This window comes from Ovis canadensis, chromosome 24 (genome assembly GCF_042477335.2).
Source record: "Ovis canadensis isolate MfBH-ARS-UI-01 breed Bighorn chromosome 24, ARS-UI_OviCan_v2, whole genome shotgun sequence".
Classification (NCBI taxonomy): Eukaryota; Metazoa; Chordata; class Mammalia; order Artiodactyla; family Bovidae; genus Ovis; species Ovis canadensis.
In genome coordinates, this window is record NC_091268.1 from 50395467 (window position 1) to 50410826 (window position 15360).

A 15360-nucleotide genomic window follows, 5' to 3' on the forward strand; every position below is an offset into this window, starting at 1 on the left:
GGGGTGGAGCTGGGGGGACAGGCCAAGGAGACTTGGCTGTCTGTGTGGGGGATGGGAGCCCCGGGGCCATGCGCGAGGGGCTTGGGGTGGGAACTGTCAGGACCTGGTGGCCAGGACTTGGGGGCAGGACGTGAAGACAGAGGTGGCCCTGTCTCGAGCCTGGCTCAGGGGATGGTAGGATCGCCACCATTCAAACAGCGGCACAGAAGAGGCCAGGTTTGGGGGTGAAGGTCACCAGTTGGGGGGACGAGTTGGATACAGCATCGTGGTGGGTTGGGGAAGACTCCTCCAGGTGAACAAATGTAACAGGAAGGAGCCAGGAGCAAGGGGAGTGTGACTTGGAGGTATCAGGGTGGGGTGCACCCAGACTGGGCTCCTGGGCTCCTTTCGTGGTAGGGTTCCGCCCCTTCAAAAAAGACCAAGCTCACTCCTTCCTGGGGCACCACCCTCACAGACACCAAGGCCCACAGAGCCCGTGGATCCAGGCAGAGGAGCCACGGGCACCGTCAAGTTAGAAGCAGCCCACTCCTGAGTTCAAGCCCTCATGGTCTGGCCATGGCAAACCTCCTGGAGAAACTGAGCCGTCTCTGCTGGGCTGAGCTCACCGGGGCCGGCAGCAGTGGGCGGTGTGGGGACTCAGCTGAGAAAACCAGACTCCAGCCAGCCTTCCATCTCAGGGGCTCTGATGACGTCACTGTGGCCTGGCTGATTGGCCAGGACACCACCCTCCTGCACCAGACACCAGTCGTCACCCAGGGAAATCCCCTCGGGCTCCCTCCCACTTGGTCTGGTCCTTGGAGTCAGAGTGTAAACTGAGGAGGAGGGGAGGAAGGAAGGCAGGAAACTTTTTTTCTGCTGGCTTTCTACCCCATGATCCCCCAACAGCTGCTCTAGCCTATCCCAGGAAGGGGGTGGGAGGAATCTAGATCAGATCCCAGGTTCGGATCCTTAGGCAACTCGGGCGCTGCAGGGAGTGAAAATGGGGCAGTCATTTGCAGTTGCCTGGCCTCCAGCCACTTTCTCTTCCTTGGCTCTAGAACCCTTACTGTGAGCCAGTGAGTATGCCCCAGAGAAGGAATCATCACTGGTCAATTACTCATTTTCCAAGCTCCCTTGTACCTAGGAGGTGGGCATATAGCCTAGTGTTGGCCAATGAGACATAGTGAATTTCTTGAGATACTTTGCTTCACCCTCTACTTCCTGCCTTTGAACAATGTATAAGGATGTGAGGCTTTGAGCTGCAGCAGCCACTTTGTAACCATGAGGCACTGACCATGAGGCACTCTGGTGGCTCAGACAGTAAAGAGTCTGTCTGCAGTGCAGGAGACCAGGGTTCAATCCCTGGGTCAGGAAGATCCCCTGGAGAAGGACATGGCAACCTACTCCAGTATTCTTGCCTGGAGAATTCCATGGACAGAGGAGCCTGGCAGGCTACAGTTCTTAGGGTCGCAAAGAGTTGGACACGACTGAGTGACTAACCCTTTAGCACTGACTGACAAGAGGACAAAAGCCAATTCACTAAGAAGGTGGAGAGGAAGGCTGTGGAGGGAGTCTGGTTTCTTGAGTCTCCAAGCCAATCCCAAGACCACTAAGTCTGGACTTCCTATTGAACTAACAATAAATGCTGAGAAATAAGCTGCCAATGGCTGGGTTCACATTGCTTGCCACTGAATGTATCCCTCTTGATATGTCAAAACAGGGTCTTGAGGAAGCAGAAGTCAAAGTTTCCAGGCCTTGGACTTACTGCTAGCTGCCCAGGTTCTAACTCCCCGTTGGGGATCTGCCTGCCCACTTCTGCCTTCACCCACCTGACCCCAGCCCCCAACCCCAGCTCCATGCTCTCCCTGACCCCTGTGGGCTCCCCTGACCTCACCCACCCCTGAGGCTGCAGGGCTGGCCTGGCTGCTAGCCTGGCCCGTGTCCCCCGCTCTCTGCAGGCTGCTGCCCATCGGGGCCCTCTGATGGGGTGGGTGAAGCTCCCAGGGGCCCTGCTTCTCCAGGGGACACTTGGGCACAAAGCAGTCAGGTGGGCAGCTGGAAGGTGACCCAAAGAGGACACAGGGGCTGAGACAGCAGTCTCCCATCACCATCCGGAAATCCAGAAGGGACCCCGCAGCTGCCACCTCTCTGGACACCTGTCTCAAGCTACCTCGTCTATCTCCCCACCAAAAGCCATCTGAGGTCATCTCTCTGTATGAGCCAGGGAGGGGCTGGGAAGTGACCCCTTCCGTTTCCACCTTATAGGGCAGCAGGCTGAGGCCCAGAGCTGAGAAGGGCCCTGTTGTCACTGGACTATTACTGGGACAGCCTGACCCCCACAGAGTCTGCAGGGCTCTGAGGTCTGCGGAGGAGTCACGACCCTCACTCTCAGGGCCAGAGAGTGAGCCCACCTCCAGCCTGCTGCTCTGCCCAGGCTGGGGTGCGGCGTCCCCAGGCAGAGGGCGGCGCAGGGTGGGGGCATCAAGGGAGGAGTTGCTCATGGCGGGAGGGCACGGGTGAGGGCCGGGGGGGCGGGGGGCAGCTGGCATGGTGCTGGTCCTGCCTCAGAGCTGTGACTTGTAACACCCCGAGGTGCTGGGCCGGGGCCAGGCCAGGCTGTCAGCCGATGCTCTGCCAAACCACGTGGAGGTTTCAGGTGCCTGGAAAATGTCCGTCAGGCCAGTGAGCCTGAGGAGCCCGCCTTTTCTAGAGTCTCGGGTGCCACGAGTTCCTTCTAGCATCTTCCCCAGCATCTCTCATCCCTGCCAGGGCTGCCCCAGCTCCAGCTTGGCTCATGTGGCAGCATCTGCTCCCTGAAGCCTTCTGCCCCCACCCCGCAGAGCCGTGACCCAGGGAGCACACGGGTCTCCACCCCGGCCTGTGCCCAGGCACCTGGGCTGCTGGGGGGACCCTCCTGCCTGCCGGGACAAGGGAGGCCATTCACGCTTCTGCCATGAGGCTTCTCCCATGTACCTGTACCTCCATCAGGAAGACACCACAGCGACAAGGCATAAGTGATAACAGAGCCTCACACCTGTCCAGCACGGGTTCCCCCACTGTGTCACCTGAGGCCCCGAGCGGTCCTGTGAGGCTGGCACCTCAGCTCACTCCACAGAGGAGGAGGAAGTGGGGTCCGGTGAGTCACCCAGCTGGTGCGGGGTGGTCCCACACGTGCCTACCTCCAGCTGCCCGTCAGCACAGCCCCCATCACACCGGGCAGGTGTCCCCACAGTCAGGCTTCCAAGGCAGGCGGCCCAGCCGAAGGGTGATAACAGCGTTGGCCAGGGCGGCGAGTGTCTGTGTGCGTCTGTATGTAAGTATGTGTGTCTCTGTGATTTCATGTGTGTTTATACATGTGTTCATGTATGTGTCTCTCTGTGTGTGCTTACAGGGAGGCCCTGTCTGTCAGGCTCCCCTGGGCTGGGGTCCAGCCTCTGGGTCTGCTCCGTGTTCTCGCAGTGGGGGTCTCGCAGCCCACCTCGGCGCTCTGTCCTCACTTCGGCCTCCCTGCCAGCCGGCCATGCTCACAGCGCCCTCCCAGGCAGCGCCCAGAGCCAGATGTTGTAGTCTGCCCTTGAGAGAGTGCTGCCTCCGCTCGGGTCAGTCCAGCCTCCCGGTGCTGGCTCTGCCCTGGGCCAGGAGCCCCTGGCAGTCCCGCTGCCCCCAGAGGCTCCTTGGAGGTTGGAAGTACAGCAGCCTCAGCCCTAAGCTTGCCTCCGCCAGACCCAGACCTTCCAGCCAATTGCTCTGCGCCTGCTTTCCAGGTGAAGGAGGTGGGGCTTGTCCGTAGGGCACGTGGTGACGGGGAGTGCGGCGCAGAAGCACATCCCAGCGAGCGCCAGGCCAGCTCCGAGGTGGGCTCTGCACTGTCTCCCAGGCGCCAGGTGGGACAGAGCCCCAGGTGTCCCCACAGGGCAGCTTCCCCGACACACTTGCACCTCACACATCCTCCCCTTCTCTGAGTCCTGTCCTCCTCCCTGCTGCTGCCTGGGGCCACTCCCAGATAAATGGCCAGGCTTTACTGAGCCCCTCTGCCTCTGGGGTGAGCTGCTCCACCCCTCTGCCCCCTGATGTAGACAGGGAGAAAGCTCGCAGGTGCCAGGCGGCTCCTCCTCCATCAGCTCCTGAGCCCAGCCCGGAGCAAGACCAGGAAGGGGGAGCCCGAGTCGGGGCCAGCAGCCCTGAGGGGACAGCGACTTCCCTCCTCTTTCCACTGAGGGGTCAGCATCTGGGCTTCCGGTCTCCCAGCCATTGAGGCCCACACCCAGACCAGCCTGCTGCCTGGGACCCTTGGGTTTCTTACTCATCCCACGCCCCTCTCCCACCCCAGGAGGCTGGCCCAGCCTAGAGAAAATTACCCAGAGCCACTGAGGCCCCAAACAGCACCCAGCCCTGGGGACCAGGCTGCTCAGGCCTGCTGGGCTCCCTGGGGCTGACGCCAGCTCCTCCCTGTCCAACTCCCTAGGCCCAGGATCCCCAGACCATCTGACCTTGGCCTCCAGCGTGGTCAGCCGCTCGCTCATGTCGCTGAGCCGGGTACAGTTCATGCATTCTGAAAGAGAAGAGGTGAGAGTGGAGTGGATCCTGGGGAGAGAGCAGCCCGGCTAGGCAGGATAGCCTCTGCTCAGGCAGGCAGGGCAATCTCTGAGTTGCTGCCTGGAGAACTCCTATGCATCCTTCAGAGCCTTATCTTTAGTGCCCCCTCCTCCAGGCAGCCTGCCTGGCCTCCGAGCCTCCTTTCTGGGCATCCACAGCACAGAGTATTGTGAATCGTCTGAGCCAGCACCTGGGATGCCTCATCAGCCTGCGAGTGTCATATGCTCAGGGTCGTTGTCTATTTTGTTTGTTCTTGAATTTCACTGCCTGGCCACAGAGTAGTGGATCAAAAACTATCTGAGGACTTCCCTGGTGGTGCAGTGGATGGGACTCCCCTTGACAGTACAGGGGGCCTGGTTCGATCCCTGGTCTGGGAGGACTCCACATGCCGGGAGCAACTAAGCCTGTACGTCCCAACTACTGAAGCCTGCACGCTCTAAGGCCCTCAAGCTGTAACTAATAAGCTCCTGTGCCAAAACTACCAAAGCCCGTCCCCTGGGGCCGGCAAGTCGCAACTACTGAGCCCGCACGCTGCAACTGCTGAAGCCTGTGCATCTAGAGCGTGTGCTCCACAGCAAGAGAAGCCGCTGCAATGAGAGGCCCATGCACCACCACTAGAGCAGACCCTGCTTGCCACAACTAGAGGCAAGCCCGCGCAGCAGCAAAAACCCAGAGCAGCCAAGGATAACTAGTAAATAAATAAATGGAGCAGTGTACACACGTCAAAAATTTTTTTAATAAACTCCACCATTTAAAAAAAATATCTGATAGTTAATGACTGGGTAGTAAATGAGACACACTCCTTGACTTTGAGAACTACAGTCCGAGGAAGGGGACAGGCAAAAAGACACAGGTTGGTAAGGGCTGTAAGACCAGAACATGCAAAAGAGAAACAGGAAAGTGAAAGTGAGAGTCACTCAGTCGTGTCTGACTCTTTGAGACCCCCTGGATATATAGTCCATGGGATTCTCCAGGCCAGAATACTGGAGTGGGTAGCCTTTCCCTTCTCCAAGGGATCTTTCCAACACAAGGATCGAACCCAGGTCTCCCGCATTGCAGGGGGATTCTTAACCAGCTGAGCCATCAGGGGAGTCCAAGAATACTGGAGTGAGTAGCCTACCTGGGGTTGCCAAAGCCCATCTGGGCTGGGAGTGGCCCAGGAGGGCTTCCTGGAGGCAGTGGCATCTAAGGTGATGACTGAGGGATGAACAGTGATTGGTCAGATTCCATAGAAGGAAGAATTAGTGCTGACACCAGAGGAGAACAGAACCGGGGAGGGTCTTCCAGCAGCCTAGAGGACAGGAGCACACCTGGGGACCACCAAGGCTGAAGCAGGAAGCCTACGGGGAGGAGCCCGGCCGTGTCCTGAGACCAATGGGCAGCTGCTGGAGGGGGTAAAAGCCAAGGTCAGATTTTCATTTTTAAAAGCACACTTTGGCAGCAGAGTGCACCGTGGGAGGCTATGGGAGGGCCCCGGAGCCGGAAGGCCAATTAGGAGACCAGTAATGTTTAACCTCCCAGGCACATATCTCCCTGGGCTGTAATCATCTATTTATGTCTGTCTCCTCCAGAGACCCGGAGCTTTAATGAGGAAATAGATGGTTCAAAGCTGTTCCTAAGAGCTTTTATTGCTCTGGAAGTCAAGAGATGCTTAGATTCCTCCCTCGGTTCAAAGCCTGACCCCAAAGGCACCGCATTCTGGTCAAGCAGACACACGAGAGGTATTAGGGTAACTTGGCACGTCCCGCTTGGTGTTCAGAGGCCCCCTGGCTGCAGCGAGGCCCCCCTGCTCACCAGCGGGGTCCCCATCCCCCATCATCAGCCTTGTCTGTCTTTGGAGAAGTCCTGTATCTTTGTCACTGAACACAAACCACCTTGGAAACATCCCTGTTTTAAAATAATGACCATCCTGTGAGAGATGCAACAAGACTCCCAGCATCTTAGGACCTTGGGAACAGGTGGTTCAGGCTGTGATTTCCCCAGGGGTGCCCAGCCTTGGGGCCACGGGGGCTGACAGCCCCTTACTTTCTGCTCACCAGCCCTTCCTGGGTTTCTGTGGGTTGGCAGGGGCCCCCTCATCCTCCTCGCCTTCCCCATCCACCCTGGGCTGTGCCCAGTCTGTGGTTTATAAGCCTTTTTTTTAGAAACAGAATTCTTTTTCTTCCCCCAATAAAACCTTGTCAGTAACCCTGATACATAAAAGAGATTAAAGACTGAGGTATAAACACTGAAACTTTAAAACAACTAGAAGAATGTATACAGTTGGCTGACTCGGGGATGGGGCAGGACTTCACAAAGGACCAGCAGGAAAGGAGGTGGTTTTCTGGTTAGACGCGGGGGATTGAACACACATGTTTCCCTCCAACTCCTCCCAGCAAAAGGGACAGTAAAGAAAGAAAGAGGTACAAAGCACAGAGCGGAGAGACGGGCAGGGGGGCTTCTCAGGGATGAGTCACCAGGGGAAAGCAGAGCGCGACCACGTCCCAGGCTGGCAGACACTGGAGGGCTTGGAGAGCAGCGAGGGCTGATTGTCCTCTCTGGGTTCTGGGATCCACCCCAGGGGGAAGGCCCATGGGGACTGAAATCTGGGGAGGCCCCCTGAACAATTTGGCAGGGAGAGGGCGGCTCTCTGGAATGGCTCTGCGGGTAAAGAATCCACCTGCCCGGCAATGCAGGAGATGCAGGTTCAATCCTATGTTGGGAAGAGGCCCTGCAGGAGGAAGCGGCAACTCGCTGGAGTATGCTTGCCTGAAACATCCCACGGACAGAGAAGCCTGGCGAGCTAGAGTCCAAAGGGTCGCAAAGAGTCGGACACAACTGAGTGCGCACATGTACCCTGTACAATGTCCAGGCGCCCAAAGGCCCCCAGTCAACAAGGCCAGACACACGGGAGGACTCCCAGGGGCCACTCACTGCCCCCTCCTAAATACTGCAGGATCCTGGTGCCTCTGAAAGCGGCCTTTCGTGGGAAAGACAGACAGTGAAACAAAACAAGGGTCCCAGGTGTCATGCCACCCACCCGCCTCCCCCCATCCACCCACCCACTCATCCGTCCTCCACCCCGACATTCACACCCCACCCCGTCCCCTACCCACCCCCGGCCACCTCCTCCTCCACCTGGAGGCCCAGTGGGTGCCGGTGAGCCCCTTGGTGACCCTGTGCTTGTATAGTTTTGTTTTAGATGTGGATTATTTTTTAAAGTCTTCATCGAATCTGTTACATTTCTTCGCTTTTCATGTCTTGGCATTTCAGCCACAAGGCATGTGGGATCTTAGCCCCTCCACCAGGGATCGAACCGGCACCCCCTGCATGGGAAAACGAAGTCTTAACCAACCACCGGACCGGCAGGGGAGCCCCACCCTGTGCTAATACTGATGGGCAGGGGGTAGGGTGGCGGGAATGGGGTGCCTGCCCTTGCAGCAGAGGCCCGAGAGCATCTTATGGGGCAAAAACGGCGTTGACTCTGGAAGTGGGCTGGCCTGGAGAACTTTCCGGCTTGAGCTTCGTCACCTGCACACACAAGAGGGCATCTCCCCACCCTGGGGACCCCCCTCCCGAAGGAAGACGGTGGGGCAGGATGGCCATGGGTGAGGTGTCAGTAGGGCCTCATCTCCACGCAGTGAATGTTCCCGAGGTGTTCGCGGCCCGTGAACATATTTCCAGGGTCTGAGGCAACACACAGGATGCCCTGCAGGGGGGACGGTCAGCAGAGCGAGGGGCAAGCCTGGGCTTGCACGGGAACCTGTTTCTGGAAAGCGGGCAGGGCCCCAGGCCTAGTCTGCGCTGGCACTGGGCATCCTGGTCGGCCGGCGGGGAGCGGCTTGGCTGTCAGCTGGCATGGGGAGGGCTGGGAAGGGGTCCGGCGCCCCAGCTGCAGAGAGAGTCCCAACTAGCGGGCAGGACCCTAGGCTGCCAGCCCGGCCTCCCGTGCCACCTGCCTGGGCAGGCGCTCTGAGGCTGGGCAGGTTTTATGGCTCCCCTAGCACCCTGTCATCGACAAGCAATTAAATTATACATGTTTAACTTTCTCTAATTATTCCTCGGGGCAGTGGAACTATGGAAACGGGCCTGGCGGGGCAATGCTGGCTGTGTGACCAGCCGAGGCCCTGCCCGCCTGGCTCCAGGCCTCGGTTTCCCTCCCTGAGAGACAGACTCTTCACTTTCTGGGGTTCTGAGGATTCCCACGTTCCCAGCACACGCGGGCCCGCGAGCATTTCCTCGCAGCTAGGACACAGAGGCAGAACTTGAGCTTAGAGATCTTCGCCAGTATATGTGGGTTGGAAGTGAGGGGGTGTGTGGGTGAGAGAGAGACAGAGGAGCTGACTGCTCAGTGTGGTCAGTAGAGAGAGAGCTAGAGAGACAGCTAACTCACTGTGTGGCTTGAGGCCCACTTTCTCTCTGTACCTCAGTTTCTCCATCTGTAAAAGGGGTCTATATAATTTTTTAAGTTAGTTTTATTTCTGTATTTATTTTTGACTGTGCGGGGGTCTTCGTTGCTGCATGAGGGCTTTCTCCAGTCGCAGGAAGCGGGAGCTACTCTCACTGCAGTGCATGGGCTTCCCCTCACGGTGGCTTTTCTCATCGTGGAGCACAGGCTCTAGGCTGAGCGGGCTTCAGTAGCTGTGGTTCCCGGGCTCTCAAGCACAGGCTCACTAGTTGTAAGGCACGGGCTTAGTTGCTCCGAGGCATGTGGGATCTTCCTGGACCAGGGATCAAACCCATGTCTCCTGCATCAGCAGGCAGATTCTTTACCACCGAGTCACCAGGGAAGCCCCAAAGGGGTTTACGCTGACCAGCTCCAGGGGTCTCAGGCTCTTTGCTCCTGCCCTCTGCCCCCTCAGCCTCAGACCGCCCACTGCAGAGGGTGGTTGCCGGTCTACCCACCACGTGCCTTTGGCCAGCACTGCTTCCGGTCATGGCTCTGAATCTTGAAGTCAGGACCCTCCCCCTGAATGAGATCGGACTCCCAAGGTCTGGGCCTTGCTGACAGGGCAGGAGTTGGCTACTGCGGAGACTCCTGAAGAGGCAGAGTCGGTCCACTGTGCAGCTGAGATGCCGATAGCGGCAGCCAGGGTGGCCCTCCCCCAGAGGCCCATCTACCCTCTCAGAGGTGGTCTGCAGGCAGGGGGCATACACAGGGTGGGTGTCACCCGCAGCCCACCCAGTGGGGCCCGGCTGGAGGAGACCCCCACATCCCCTGGGAGACCCTTGACCCCAGCCAAGACTCCAAGGGGAAGACGGTTCCAAGGAGGTCAATAGGGTAAGATGCTGCGGGGACAGGGGTGGGGCAGGCCAGCTAGACTAACCGTGAGTTACCCACAGGGCACCGCAGGAAAAGAGGGGTCCTGAGCTGCCTCAGTTTCCCTAATGTGATGAGAACGATGGAGGTAAGCTTTCCACTCCCACCCAAAAAAGCCAGACTATAGGGAATGGAAGCTGGTGGTAAAGAGGGGTACTGAGAACTCTTTCTCATGGTAAGCCTTGAAGGGCTATTGGCCTTTTTAAAACAATATACATATTGAATATATTGAATACATGCGTGCGTTCTCGTCACTTCAGTCATGTCCGACTCTTTGCAAACCTATAGGTTGTAGCCCGCCAGCCTCCTCCATCCCTGGGATTCTCCAGGCAAGAATACTGGAGAGGGTTGCCCTGCCCTTCTCTAGAGGATCTTTAATTTAAATGTTTAACTGGGTAAAAACACAGAACGTGCTTATGATGCTGCGTGGAAAATATACAAAATTGTATCTCTTCATGAGCCGGCGGGAAACAGGCCAGCTGCAGGCTGGAGTTCCAGGGTCTCTAGGGACCCCCAGACTCCTGGGTCCACCAAGACATGATCATTCTAGATTTTTCCAATCCTAATGTTTCCAATCCTGCCTGAAGCTCTAAACCGCCCTCTGGTGCTCTGAGCCTAGCCTCGTGGGTCGCAGAGAGGCCCTGATGGGAATTTTGTAAAATATCAATACCTCCCCTGGGCCTGGGAAGTCACCTCTCCTGTTAACTTGTAGAGAGCTGCTTGTCCAGGTAACCGCAGACAGATGGGATTTTTCTAAGACACAGACCCCAAAAGGAAGGGTGAAAAGGGCGAGGCCAGGCTGAGGGTGGGGGCCCTGCCTTGGGTCTCCCCTGTGTTCCCTCACACATGCCAGAGCAATGAACCCCAGCGGGGCGGGGAGCCTGCTGGTCGGACAGAGCAGTGGCTGCATGCCAGGCCCAGCCGTGGGGCTCGCGGACAGGACAGAATAATTAAATTCCATCCTTTTCTATATCAGGGATCACAGAGAAGGCCAGAGTTTTTCAGGAACTTCTGCCAAGAGTTTTTATTGAAAAGTAATTTGAGTTCCTTCTTGAAGAGGGGCAACCTTGCATGGGTGTTCTTGCCGTGGAAATAAAAATCCTCAAAGGACCAGCTGCACTGAAGCTGCTCAGAGCACGGTGGGAGCTGGCCACCTACCCCACCTCACACCCTCCCCCACCAGCATCCTCTGGACTGCAGAGATTTCCAGCAACGTTCAGAAAACCCCCACGGGGAAAAGAGACAACACAGGTGAGCGAAAACTATTCACCAAGGTTCATCAGTCACCTGTGAGGTGAGAGGCAGAAATGCCCTGGCATGCGTCCCTCCTTTTGTGAGTGAGGAAGATGAGACTCAAGAGAGGTTTAACAACATAGTCAAGGTCACCCAGCTTGCTGATTAAAGGCGGTCTTCCCTTCCCGTACGGCCATGGTGGGCTAGGCTAGGTGCCCTGGCTGGGGAAGAACTCTCCATGCGATGTGCAAACAGTGTCTGGACCGCGACTAGACATGGGGGAAGTCTGTGGGTTTTGCATCCCCCCAGTTTCCCAGGTGGTGCAAGTGGTAAAGAACTCACCCACCAATGCAGGAGACATAAAAGACGTGGGTTCGATCCTTGGGAAGATCCCCTGGAGGAGGGCAAGGCAACCCACTTCAGTATTCTTCCCTGGAGAATGCCGAGGACGGAGGAGCCTGGCGGGCTATAGACCATAGGGTCACAAAGAGTCAGACACGACTGGAGCGACTTAGCACGCGTGCGTGGCCCTACAGACTCTGCCAATCTGACTGGTCAAGTCCGTCTTCTTCCCTCTCAACCTCCAAATCCAGCCCAGAGTTCAAGATTGTTGAGTCTTGTACCACGGCTGGACCACACCCCAAAACATCTTTGCCCTAGAAAAATCTAAAGAGGAATTATTGGAATTACTAAACTAATTTAGCAAGGATTATAGAGTTTTCAAAAATCAACCATATTCCTATACATTGACAATGACCACGTAGAAAGTGAAATTTTAAAATACCATTCACACAGCATCAAATTATCTAGGAATAAGCCTACTAAAAATTACAAAAATCAGTGAGAGAAATTAAAGCAGATTCAAATGAATGAAAAGATATACTATACTCATGGATTGGAAGGTACCATACTATGTACGTTAAGTCTCTCCCAATTGATCTATCCATTCAATGCAATCCCATTCAAAATCTCAGAAGGTTTTTTTGTATGTTGTGTGTGTGTGAATTCTCAGGTTCTTTCTGAAATATATACAAAAACGCAAAGGTCCAAGAATAGCCAAATGCGAAGATGAAATAGAACAGAAGTGGAAGACTTACACAACCAGAACTGAGATCGCTTATAAAACTACAGTAATTAAGATGCTGTATTATTGGTGCAAAGACAGACAAATAGATTCACACTTACCACGGTCACCTGGTTTATAAAAGAGGTATATATGAGTACAAGAGAGAAAGGAAGGGCTTCAGTAAAGAGTACTGGGTCACCTGGATACCAAAATGGAAAAGTGAAATAAAAGAATCTGACCCCCAACCCACGCCACGCACGAAGGTCGATTCCAGGTACATTGTGGATCTAACTGTTAAAAGAGAAACAACAGTTTTTTGGAAATTCCCTGGTGGTCCAGCGGTTAGGACTCCTTGCTTTCACTGTGGAGGGCTCAGGTTCAATCCCTGGTTGGGGAAATAAGATCAGCAGCCACAACAAAAACACAAAACAAACAAAATAACACCCAATCCAGTTTTTATAAAATATAGGTAACTTACCTTCACGACCTCAGAATAATACAAAAAGCACTAACATTAAGGAAAGCTTTGATAACATGAACTGCATTAAATGTAAGAATTTCTTTTCATTAGAAGACAGCATTAAGAGAATGAAAAAGCATATCATCAAGCAGAAAGGTCCTTGGAATACATAAAACCACAAAATAAGATGCCAAATGGCTGAGTCATACGTAGAGGGGCGCAACTCCTTAGCTCTATCAGGAAACGCAAATTAAACTACACCCAGGCAAGACTAACAATGCAAGTATCTGAGTATCCAAGAGGGTGTGGGGCACTGGAACTCTAAGACAGTATCAATGCAATGTCCATGGAATAACCACGTCTTAAAAATGTGGCTGTTTCTCCTGGGTATGAGCAATTTCATCTAACAGGAGAAATTCTACCTCTAGGTACAAAAATAATACATAATTTCACCAAAAGGCTTGTGTAAGAATAAGCAGTGTTGCTCAAAATAACCAAAAATTTTAATAATCCAAATTCCCATTGGTGGCTGATGGGATAAACTAAATATTCACAAAATGGAATATTACGCAGAAACCATATGCCACCCAGTGGATGAGCTCACAGAGATGACAGACCCCAAAGAGCACGCACTCATGTGAGTCCATTTCTTGAAAGTTCCATCACAGGCAGGACAGCTCGAAGGCTGTGGCCTGTGCGTCAGTGGTTACCTTGAGGAGGGCAGTTATCAGAAGGGCAGGGGGAGGACTTCTAAGATGATGAAAATGGTCTCTTTCTTGACGAGGATGCTGGTACACAGGTGTGGTCTGTGTAAAACATGTCTAACCCTGACCTTGCTCACCCTAAACCACCAATCTGACATGTCACCCTCCATGCTCCCCACCGCCCTGAGGAAAACCCCTGTCCCCCCGAATGGGCTGCTTGCCATGATCTGAGCACCCCTCACTCTTCTAGTTCTTTGGCCTTTGCCTGTCTTGTTATCGTATCCAGAAAGAGATTCTAACCCACTCCAATGATTAGTAAATTCCTACTGAAGCACCACCTCCTCCAGGGAGCCTTCCTTGACCACTCCAGGTGGACCCAGGCAGCCACCTTCCTATTAATTGCCAAGAGTACAATATACACCTTGCTTAGAGCACTCAGCAGCCTGGCTGGGGAACATCTTGTGCACCCCTCTTCCCTGTGGGTCCATGTCTCATCCATTCTTGTATTCTGAAAAGTGGGGCAGCCATATCCCTCTGTCACACGGGGCTGCAAAGAAGCTCATGTGTCCTCTCGGACAGAGGCAGTGCCACCCTGGGGCAGGGGGTGAGCAGATCTAAAAGGAGACCCTCAGCTCATTGTCCAGGCGGCCCACCTTGGAGGATCTCAGGGAACTTGGGCAGGGGAGGGAAGGGACCGTCCTCCTCCTTCAGGGGGCAGGGGTCATGTGTCCCTAGCGAACCCTGGCAACTCTGTCCCTGGGCCTTCCTTCCTGCCCCCCCCGAACAGCTGGTTTCCATTTCCACCAAGGCCAGGAGAAGTGGAAGGGGCTTAAGGTAGAGATAAGAAAGCCGTTTGGACGCTGAAGTTCATTACCTTCTGGCTCATGTCTCGGTGGGAGGGGAAGAAGGGAGGAAACGCCCTCTTCCGATTTCACAATAGCAGAGAGGGCCTGGCCTATGTGGAGCCACGCGGGCCATAATAACGATCAAAAGAAGAAAAAGCCACTCGCATTCATGGGGCACTCACTCTGTGCCAGGCGCTAACGGAAAGGCGAGACCCAGTACACCCCTTTTCATGTATGCTTGTCTGATTCCTACAACAGCCCAGTGAGGGAAGAACCTTTATTATCTCTGTGTTGCAGATGAAGCAACCCAGGCACAGAGAGGTTAGGTAATTTGCCCCAAAGTCACACAGCTACTAAGTGCCAGCGGCTGGATTCAAAGCCGGCAGTCGGGTAGTGGCGGTGGGGGTGGGGGGACCGCCGGCTCTTAGCCAGCCTAGTTGCTCCTCGTGTGCTGGATCTAAGTTCCCCAACCAGGGACTGAACCCACGTTTGTTTGATGCAATGTGTTTCTCATCAGCACTGTTTCCAGTCACTGCGGAGTGACTTCCCTTCAGACTGACTGGCACAGCCGGGAGAAGTCTCCAGAAATCCACGAGTATGCAGCAGCCAGAATTCTGGAAGATCAAGGACTTCTTGGTCCTTCTCAGAATTCTCCTGGAGCGGGGTCCCCACAGTTGGGGGTACTTGGATTAAAGGGGTTGTGTGCCCGTCTGCTCAGTGGAGGGATCTCCCAGACTCCTAGGACTGTCCCACAGGACTCGAGAGGGGGTTTATCCAGAAATAAGAGAGTCAGAGGCTTTCTTGATGGCTCAGTGGTAAAGAATCTGCCTGCCAGTGTGGAGACATGGGTTCGATCTCTGATCTGGGAAGATCCCATGCGCCTCGGGGCAACTAAGCCCGTGCCCCACTACTGAGCCTGTGCTCTGGAGCCCGGGAGCCACAGCCGCTGAAGCCCCGTGTGCCCTGGAGCTTGTGCTCCGAAATAAGAGAAGCCGCTGCAATGAGAAGCCCCCACACTGCAAATTCAGAGCAGCCCTGACTCGCCTCGACTAGAGAAAATCCCGAGTGGCGACGAAGGACCAGGGCAGCCAAATAAATTTAAAACACACTTTTAAAGAAGTAAGAGATCCAGTCTCTGCAGCCATTTGGGGGGTTGAGAAAGGGGAGGACACCCCTGC

The 15360-nt window shown here is 55.0% G+C and overlaps 1 protein-coding gene and 1 non-coding gene across 3 annotated transcripts in view; one reads left to right on the forward strand and one right to left on the reverse strand.

Annotated features, from left to right (window-relative positions):
• COL26A1 (collagen type XXVI alpha 1 chain) overlaps nt 1-15360 on the reverse strand; it is a 166364-nt gene that overhangs the window by 18756 nt on the left and 132248 nt on the right. For both annotated transcript variants that reach the window (XM_069571386.1, XM_069571387.1), the window contains exon 4: nt 4470-4531. In XM_069571386.1, coding sequence (XP_069427487.1) covers nt 4470-4531 — 62 coding nt within the window. The remainder of the gene's footprint in view (nt 1-4469; nt 4532-15360) is intronic.
• TRNAE-UUC (transfer RNA glutamic acid (anticodon UUC)) lies at nt 12498-12570 on the forward strand. Its single transcript has one exon. It is a non-coding gene; the product is annotated as a tRNA-Glu (tRNA).